The following is a 9903-nucleotide window of genomic DNA, read 5'->3' as shown; positions in this document are numbered from 1 at the left end:
CCACGTTGAAAATCTTTAAACACTTTACGTAATGAATATCCTCTACATATGCCAAGGAGCAATTTGATGGGGACCTGGAAAGAGCTGTCAATTATCCTAAAGGGCAGCACCTGTGTAAGGTAAAAAACCTATCCGGCCTCGGGACCCAGGTTTATATAAACTGCAGCCTGGAACTGACAAACCAGGTGTGGTGAGAGTGGCTTCTGACTCTGGCCCCCTTCCTGTTGGGCTAAAGATCTTTTGCTGGCAAGTATAATAAAATATATTTGATTAATCTTAACTTTTGAATGTGCAACCTGAGAGCCACAATTTTAGGGATGACTGTATCCTGAAATGTTTTTGCTCTTTGTAACTATGTTTTCAAACAGTAGTGCTTGGTGTAACTTACTCTCCTGGATCTGGACTTTAAAAACATTTAATTTGCATAATCATTTGTTAAGTATATTACAGTATTTAAAATTTTTTTTTCTTTGAGAATCATTAAAGGTTAGTTGAGGAATTGGTTTGCTTGGTTGTTTTGTTGATACTATTGATGTGCTTTTTTAAGTTCATTAAGGATTAGCAAGTGACTTCTGTTTTAAATTTAAGGTACGTGTATAAAATTTCCAAATGGTAATTACATGTTGATAATAAGTTAGACTCTTGCTTCTGTTTAATTTCTTCTTGCTTCCTTTCAATGGTTTCAGACCTCCTTGTAGGCTCTTCTTGAATCATGAGAGATGAAATAGCAACAACAGTCTTCTTTGTGACAAGATTAGTGAAAAAACATGATAAACTGAATAAAGAGCAAATAGAAGATTTTGCAGAAAAGCTGATGACAGTCTTGTTTGAAACATACAGAAATCACTGGCACTCTGACCACCCTTCTAAAGGGCAAGCCTTCAGGTAAGAGCTAGGATGTGGTAGGCATAGCAAAGGGCAGTAACAAGCCAGCAGCTACCGCCTGCAATGACTGTTCGCCACCTATAATTAATGAAAATTTATTTGTTTGAACTTGGGCTTGAAAAAAGGAGAGTAGTAGATTATAGCACAATTTGAAATCTATAGAGCAAACCTCCTTGTGTGCTGTGGATTAAAGAATTTCTACTTGTGTTTACTGTGAAGGGTATACAGAGAACCTTTAGTCTTCCCAGCTGGCTCTCGTGGTAAAGAATCCACCTGCCAGTGCAGGAGACACAAGAGATGAGGGTTTGATCCCTGGGTCAGGAAGATCCCTGGAGTAGGAAATGTCAACCCACTGTAGTATTCTTGCCTGGGAAATCCCATGGACAGAGGAGCATGGTGGCTACAATCCATGGAGCCGCAAAGAGTTGAACATGAGTGAGCACATTTGGTGAACTAATTGTGTGATTTAGTAATGGAATCCATATTGTGTAAAAATTTGATATTTCACTCTTACTGTAAAACTTCTGAGGGGTGGTGAAGCAGTTGAGGGAAGACAGGAGTGAGGTGGGAGCTGTGTGTATTGGAGACCCTTGCCAGCTGCATGATTCTCCAACTATCACCACGTCGTTTCCCTTTTCTTGTTTCTAAAGGTGTATCCGGATAAACAATAATCAGAATAAAGATCCTATTCTAGAAAGGGCTTGTGCTGAAAGTAACGTGGATTTTTCTTACCTGGGACTTCCAAAGGAGATGACCATATGGGTAGATCCCTTTGAAGTGTGCTGCCGGTGAGTAATCTTATTGGAGCCAGTTTGTGTGGTCTGTGACCCTTGGGAACCTTAGGTTATTTAGTCTATGCATCTTTGTGAAAGGTGATGCTACCAATCCCTGGATTAGCAATGAGGGCACAAGCCCATTAAGACTAGATGCAAGCTATATCAGACAACACAGACTTCATTTTAGGGTGGATGGGGTGGGAAGCACAAAGATTTTTCCATAGTATTTGAAATTTGACTTTAAACATGGCATCCTATTTCCAATTGCATAAAGTCCAAGCATTTTAGGCAGTATCAGGGGGAAAGAGGAATTATCTGTCATCAGCCAGTCAGTCCATTAGTTGAATCAAAAAAAGTTTGTCTTTTCCTTAGCTAATTCCTAGAAAGCTTTTATAGAATCCTTGATCTCCACCAATTATGACAGTATAGTAGCAGAAGGTCATAATGTCTTTCAATTTGCTTTGCTGACAAGCCATTTCAATTTTTTTCTTAAACTATAGTTGGTTTACAAAATTATATTAGTTTCAGGTATACATCATAGTAATTCAAAGTTTTTTTTTTACAGATTATACCCCCATTTAAATTTATTGTAAAACATTGGCTATATTCCCTGTGTTGTACAATATATTCTTATATTTTATACATAGTAGTCTGTACCTACCCCTACCTTGCCCCTTCTCACTTCCCTCTTTTCTACTGGTAACCAATAGTTTTCTCTATCTGTTTAGTCAGTTTTTTGCTATATACATATATTTTATTTTTTTAGATTCTACCTATAAATAATATCATGCAGTATTTGACTTTTCTCTGATTTATTTCACTAACCACAATATTCTCTGGGTCTTTCCATGTTGCTGCAAATGGCAGAATTTCATTCTTTTTTATGGCTGAGCAGTACTCTAGTGTGTACGTACATATACCACATCTTCTTTATCCATTCATCTATTGATGGACATCTGTGTTACTTCCAAGTCTTGGCTATTGTAAACAGTGCTTCTCTGAATACTGGGGTACATGTATCTTTTCAAATTAATGATTTTATTTTTCCTGGATATATACCCAGGAGTTGAGTTGCTGGATCATATGGTAATCCTACTTTTAGTTTGAGGAATCTCCATATTCCATAGTGGCTGCACCAATTTATATTCCCACCAATAGTGTACAAGGGGTCCTTTTTCTCCATGTTATCACTAACATTTGATATTTGTAGACATTTTAATGATAGCCATTCTGACAAGTGTGAGGTAATGTCTCACTGTTTTGATTTGCATTTCTTTAAATAATATAAAATATTGAGCATCTCTTTATGTGCCCGTGAGCTATTTGTATGTCTTGTTTGGAAAAATGTCTATTCAGATCCATTTTTAGGTTGGAAATTAAATTTTTTTGATATTAAAATTTGAAATCAATTTTGAATTAAAATTTGAAATGAAAAATGTTTGATATTAAGTTGTATGAGCTGTCTATATATTGTGGATAGTAACCCCTTATCAGTTATACTTGCAAATATTTTCTTCCATTCAGTAGGTAATCTTTTTGTTGATGGTTTCCATTGCTGTGCAAAAGCTTTTAACGTTAATTTGTTTTTGTTTTCTTTGCCTTAGGAGACATCCAGAAAATATTGCTACAATTTATATCAGAGTTCTGCCTATGCTATCTTCTGAAGAGTTTTTATGATTTGCAGCCTTACATATAGGTTTATGATCCATTTTGAGTTTATTTCTGTAATAGCATGAGAAACTCCAATTTCATTCTTTACAATTAGCTGCTGTATTTTCCCAGCACCACTTATTGAAGACTCTCTTTTCCCTATTGGATAGTCATGCCTCCTTGTTATAGATTAATTAACCATAGATTCATGGGTTTATTTCTGGGCTCTCTATTCTCTTCTATTGATTTGCATCTCTGTTCATCAATGATCAGTTCAGTCACTGAGTCATGTCTGACTCTTTGCAACTCCTTGAATTGCAGCAGGCCAGGCCTCCCTGTCCATCACCAACTCCCGGAGTTCACTCAGACTCATGTCCATCGAGTCAGTGATGCCATCCAGGCATCTCATCCTCTGTCGTCCCCTTCTCCTCCTGCCCCCAATCCCTCCCGGCATCAGAGTCTTTTCCAATGAGTCAACTCTTCACATGAGGTGGCTGAAGTATTGGAGTTTCAGCCTCAGCATCAGTCCTTTCAATGAACACCCAGGACTGGTCTCCTTCAGGATGGACTGGTTGGATCTCCTTGCAGTCCGAGGGACTCTCAAGAGTCTTCTCCAACACCACAGTTCAAAAGCATCAATTCTTCGATGCTCAGCTTTCTTCACAGTCCAATTCTCACATCCATACATGACCACTGGAAAAACCATAGCCTTGACTAGATGGATCTTTGTTGGCAAAGTAATATCTCTGCTTTTGAATATGCTATCTAGGTTGGTCATAACTTTCCTTCAATGATACTGACCCTGTGATTTTTTTTCCTGTGATATCTTTGTCTGATTTTGGTATCAGGGTGATGTGGCCTCATAAAATGAGTTTGGAAGTGTTCCTTCCTCTGAAAATTTTTGGAAATAATTTGAGAAGAATAGATGTTCACTCTTCTCTAAATGTTTGTTAGAACTCACCTGTAAAGCTGTCTGGTTCTGGAATTTTGTTTCTTGGGAGTATTTTTTGCATTAGTGATTCAATTTCGTTACTTGTAATTGATCTGTTCATATTTTCTATTTCCTTCTGGTTCAGTATTAGGAGACTGTACGTTTCTATGAATTTGTTTCTTCTAGGTTGTCCGTTTTATTTGCATATAGATTACTATAGTCATGGTAATCTCTCTTTACAATCTTTGTAATTTGGTATTGTTGTTAACTTTTTATTTCTGATTTTATAGATTTAGGCTGTCTCCTTTTCTGTTGATGAATTTGGCTAAAGGTTTATCAATTTTATTTATCTTTTCAAGGAACCAGCTCTTAGTTTCATTTTTTTTTTAAAAAACTGTTTTTGTTTCTGTTTCATTTCTGCTCTGATATTTATATTTCTTTCCTTCTACTAACTTTGGGCTTTGTTTTTCTTAAAGTTCCTTTAGGTGTAAGGTTATGTTGCTTGAGATTTTTCTTATTTCCTGAGGTAGGCTTGTATCACTATAAATTTCTCCCTTAGGACTACTTTTTCTGCATCACATAGATTTTTGGATCATTGTGTTTTTGTTTCCAATTGTCTACAGGTATTTTTTGAATTTTCTCTTTGATTTCTTCAGTGATCCATTGGTTGTTTAGAAGTATATTGTTTAGCCTTCATGTATTTGTTTTTTTTTGCAGTTTTCTTATAGCAACTTCTAGTTTCATAGCATTGTGATCAAAAGAGATGCTCAATATGATTTCAGTCTTCTTAAATGTACTGAGAACTGATTTGTGGCCTAGCATGTGGTCTGTCCCAGAGAATGTTCCACATGCTCTTGAACATGTATTCTGTGGCTTTTGGATGGTAGGCCTGTAGATATCTATTAAGTCCATTTGATCTCTTATGTCAATTAAGGCTAGTGTTTCTTTCTTGATTTTTCTGTCTGTATGATCTGTTCATTGATAAAGTGGGTGTTAAAGTCTCCTACTATTATTGTGTTACTGTCAATTTCTCCCTTTATCTCTGTTAATATTAGCTTACATATTTAGATGCTCCTATGTTGGGTGCATATATATTTATAATTGTTAGTTTCTTGGATTGATCCTTGATCATTACATAATGTCCTCCTTTGTCTGTTGTTACAGTTTTTTTTTTTTTTTTTTTAGAGCCATTTTATTGAGACAACTAAAAACAATTAGATGTTCAGAAGCAGTGTACAATAAAAGAGAAATCAAACTGTTACTTTATCATGTATTCCCTCTTCTTTCTAACTAAAGCAAAAAAAAAAAAAAACCAGCTTTCTGCTTTTAAGGGAAAAGTCAGAAAAATAGGCCAATATATTTTCCCTCTTCATAATAACATAAACAGCTACAAGAAATCTAATTGTAATAAGAGAAATTGGATGTTGGCTTACACATATTCATTAAAAAGACAACAGATCATCACATTATAAGAGCATAACTCCACCTGCCTTTAGCTGATACTCTTGTGTTCTCATTCACAGGTATCACCAAGTAGGACAGTCTTTGTTTAAAGTCTACTTTGTCTTAGAGTCTACTTTTTCTGGTGTAAATATTGCCACCGTGGCTTTCTTTTCATTTCTATTTACATGGCATATTTCTTTATATCCTCTCACTTTCAGTCTATATGTCTTTAGATCTAAAGTGAGTTTCTTATAGATAGCATATATATGGGTATTATTTTTGTGTCTTCATTCTGTCTTTAGAACACTTACTCCTGTTACAGTCAAAGTAATTATTGCTTTGTATGTACTTACAGTCATTTTATCAATTGTTTTGGTGTTTTTGTAATTCATTTTGTTCTTTTGCTCTCTTTCCTTGTTATTTAACTATCTTCAAATTATGTTTGGATGATGTTTACACTTCATTCTCTTTTTGTGTGTGTATCTATGATATATTTTGATTTCTGGTTACCATGAGGTTTTTATATAGCAATATGTATTTTATATGTATTTTTGTTGTTTAGTCTCTGAGTCGTGTCTGTTTCTTTGTGACCCTATGGACTGCTGCAAACCAGGCCTCCTTATTTCCCTCACCATCTCCTGGAATTTGCCCAAGTTCATGTCCAAGTTCAGGTTTGTGAATTGGTGCTGCTATCCAACCATCTCATCCTCTGCCACCCTCTTCTCCTTTAGTTTTCAATTTTTCCCAGCATCAGAGTATTTTCCAATGAGTCAGCTGTTTGCATCAGGTGGCCAAAAAGTATTGGAGCTTCAGCTTCATCATCAGTCCTTCCAATGAATAGTCAGGATTGATTTCCTTTAGGGTTGACTAGTTTGATCTCCTTGGTGTCCAAGGGATTCTCAAGAGTCTTCTCCAACACCACAGTTCAAAAGTATCAATTCTTTGGTGCTCAGCCTTCCTATGGTCCAACTCTCACATCCATACATGACTACTGGAAAAACCATAGATTTGATTATACAGAACTTTGTTGGCAAAGTGATGTCTTTGCTTTTTAATATGCTGTTTAGATTTGTCTTAGCCTTGCTTCCAAGACGGAGAAGGCAATGGCACCCCACTCCAGTACTCTTGCTTGGAAAATCCCATGGACGGAGGAGCCTGGTAGGCTACCGTCCATGGGGTCGCTAAGAGTTGGACACAACTGAGCAACTTCACTTTCACTTTTCACTTTCATGCATTGGAGAAGGAAATGGCAGCCTACTCCAGTGTTCTTGCCTGGAGAATCCCAGGGACGGGGGAGCCTGGTGGGCTGTCGTCTATGGGGTTGCACAGAGTCGGACACGACTGAAGTGACTTAGCATAGCATTGCTTCCAAGAAGCAAGCATCTTCTGTTTTCATGGCTACAGTCACCATCTGCAGTGATTTTGGAACCCAAGAAGAGAAAATCCATCACTGCTCCCACTTTTTCCCCTTCTGTATGCCATGAAGTGATGGGACCAGATGCCATACTCTTTGTTTTTTAATGTTGAGTTTTAAGCCAGCTTTTTCACTCTCCTCCTCACCCTCATCAAGAGCCTCTCTAGATCCTCTTCACTTTCTGCTGTTAGGGTGGTATCATCTGCATATCTGAGGTTGTTTATTTCTCCCAGCAATCTTGATTCCAGCTTGTAACTCATCCAGCCCAGCATTTCACATGATGTACCCTGCATATAATTTAAATAAACAGGGTGACAATATACAGCCTTGTTGTACTCCTTTCCCAATTTAGAACCAGTCAGTTGTTCCATGTGAGGTTCTAGCTGTTGTTTCTTGACCTGCAACAGGTTTCTCAGGATACAGGTAAGTTGATCTGGTATTCCCATCTCTTTAAGAATATTCCAGTTTGTTGTGATCCACACAAAGACTTTAGCATAATCAATGAAACAGAAGTAGATGTTTTTCTGGAATTCCATTGCTTTTTAAAAAAAGTGTGTGTGTATAAATGTGATTATTTAAGTTGCTGATCTCTTTAATTTTAAATGCATTTTAACAATCCTTCACTTTTACTCCTCCTCTCTCATGCTTACTGTTTTTGAAATCATATTTTACATCTAATTGTTTCATGTATCCTTTAATTAGTTACTGCAGGTCTAGGCAATTTTACTACTTTTGTCTTTTAGTCTTCCTATTAGGTTTGTATGTGGTTCATCTTGCTGCTTTTAGTGTATATTTTCCTTTAACCAATAAGCTTTTTCCTTTTGTAATTTTCATGTTTCTAGTTGTGGTTTTCCTTTTTCACTTAGAGAATCCCTTTTAACATTTCTTGCAAAACTGGTTTGGTGGTGCTGAACTCTTTCAGCTTTTGCTTGTCTGTAAAACTTTTGATCTCTTTTTCAAATGTGATAGTAAACTTTGCCATGTGGTGTATTCTTGGCCATAATTTCTCCATTTCATCACTTTAAATATATTACATGATACTCTTCTGGCCTGCAGTTTCTGCTGAAAAATCTGCTGATAGCCTTATGGGGATTCCCTTACATGCAACTTGTTGCGTTTCTCTTGCTTTTAGTATTTTCTGTCTTTTCCATTTTAATAACAATGGACCTTGGTGTGGTCCTCCTTGGGTTGATTCTATTTGACACTCTCTATGCTTCCTGGACCTGGATGTCTGTTTCGTCTCCCAAGTAGGGAAGTTTTCAGCTATTATGTCTTCAAATATGTTCTCTGACCCTTTTCTTCTCTAATGCAAATGTTAGTGTGCTTGGTGGTGTTCCAGAGATCTCTTAAAGTATCCTAATTTCTTTTTATTCCTTTTTTCTGTTCAGGTTCAGTGATTTCTATTACTGTCTTTCAGCTTACTGATCTGTTCTTCTGTATCACCCAACCTACTGTTGAGTCCCTCTAGTGTATTTTCATTTCAGTTACTGTATTCTCCTGCTCTGATTCTTCTGTATATCTTCTAACTCTTAACTTTTCACTATTTTCCTCCATTCTTCTCTCAACTGCTCACTATTTTCCTCCATTCTTCTCCCAAGTTCTTATGTTTATCTTTATGATCTCTACCTTAAACTTTTTATTGGGTAGATTGCCTTTTTCCACTTACCTTCTGGGGTTTTATCCTGTTCCTTCATTTGGAACATGTTTCTTTGTTCCCTCATTTGTGGCCTAATTTGTTTTTATTTCTATGTACCTGGTTGGTTGGTAGTATTTCCTGACTTTGGAGAAGTAGCCTTTTGTAGGAGACATCCAGGGCATCGCAGCAGTGCTCTCCCCTCTGGTCACCAGTGCTGTATGCTCTAGGGGTGGCCCCTATGTGGGCCCTTATGCTGTGGTGGGATGACTACTGTGGGTGGTCTGGTAGGTGTGGCTGGCCCCTGGTCTGGTTGGTTGCCAGGCCCTGCCTTGTATGGAGCTGCCAGCTGGTGGTTTGCAGGGCTGGGTTGAGGCAGTTGTCCGTGGAACCCTGAGGAAGGGGCTCCCGGGGCTAGTGCTGGCTCACTGATGGGCAGAGCTGGGTTCTGGGGCTGGGGGGTGGAGGTGGTAGAGATGCAGGGCTGAGGTTTCTAATTTTAATGTCAGCCTGCTGGTGGGTGGGGTTGCTTTCTGATACAACTGGTTGTGGGTTCTGGAGTGTCCCACAGCTGGTGCTGGCTCATTGGTGAGTAAGGCTGGATCCCACAGTGGCTGGCTGAGGAGGTTCAAGATGTCCTAGAGCTGGTATTGCCCTGCTAGTGGGTGGGGGATGGTCGAGAGGGTGCTGGGGCTTAGTGTTGGTTCACTGGTGGGCAGAGTTATGTCTTGGGATCTCTGGCTGCAGGGCCTGGGGGTCACAAAGCTAGTGTTAGCCCACTGAGGGTGGGATTGTGTCTTGGGGCTGCTGGATGAGGGTCCCAAGGTATGCCAGAAGTGGTGTCCACCTGCTGGTGGGCAGGATTAAGGCCCAAGGGATGCTGGGGCTGGTGCCCACCCTCTGAAGAGTGTAGCCAGATCCTAGGGCTAGTGCTGACCTACTGTCAGGCAGAACCAGGGCCTGAGTTCTCTTGCTACAAGGGACTCAGAACTGGTGGCAGGCTGTTGATGGGGGTTTAGGAGGTACGGATGGGGGGCCCAGCGTGCCCTGGGGCTAGTGCTAGCTCATTTGGTGGGTGGAGCTATGTCTTGAGATTTCTGGGTGCAGGACCCTGGGGGTCCTGGATTTAGCTGCTGCAGGTCTGCTGGTGGGTGGGGCAGCACCCTGAGAT

At 39.0% G+C, this 9903-nt stretch overlaps 1 protein-coding gene across 1 annotated transcript in view; it reads left to right on the top strand.

Annotated features, from left to right (window-relative positions):
* Positions 1-712: 712 nt before the first annotated feature.
* BTG4 (B-cell translocation gene 4) overlaps positions 713-9903 on the top strand; it is a 14866-nt gene continuing 5675 nt past the window's right edge. The window contains exons 1-2 of the mRNA XM_010862929.1: positions 713-885; positions 1536-1673. Of these exons, the coding sequence (XP_010861231.1) occupies positions 713-885; positions 1536-1673 (311 nt within the window). The remainder of the gene's footprint in view (positions 886-1535; positions 1674-9903) is intronic.

Source organism: Bison bison, unplaced genomic scaffold (genome assembly GCF_000754665.1).
Source record: "Bison bison bison isolate TAMUID 2011002044 unplaced genomic scaffold, Bison_UMD1.0 scf7180017864485, whole genome shotgun sequence".
NCBI lineage: Eukaryota > Metazoa > Chordata > Mammalia > Artiodactyla > Bovidae > Bison > Bison bison.
This window is presented reverse-complemented; position numbering and strand designations above follow the sequence as displayed.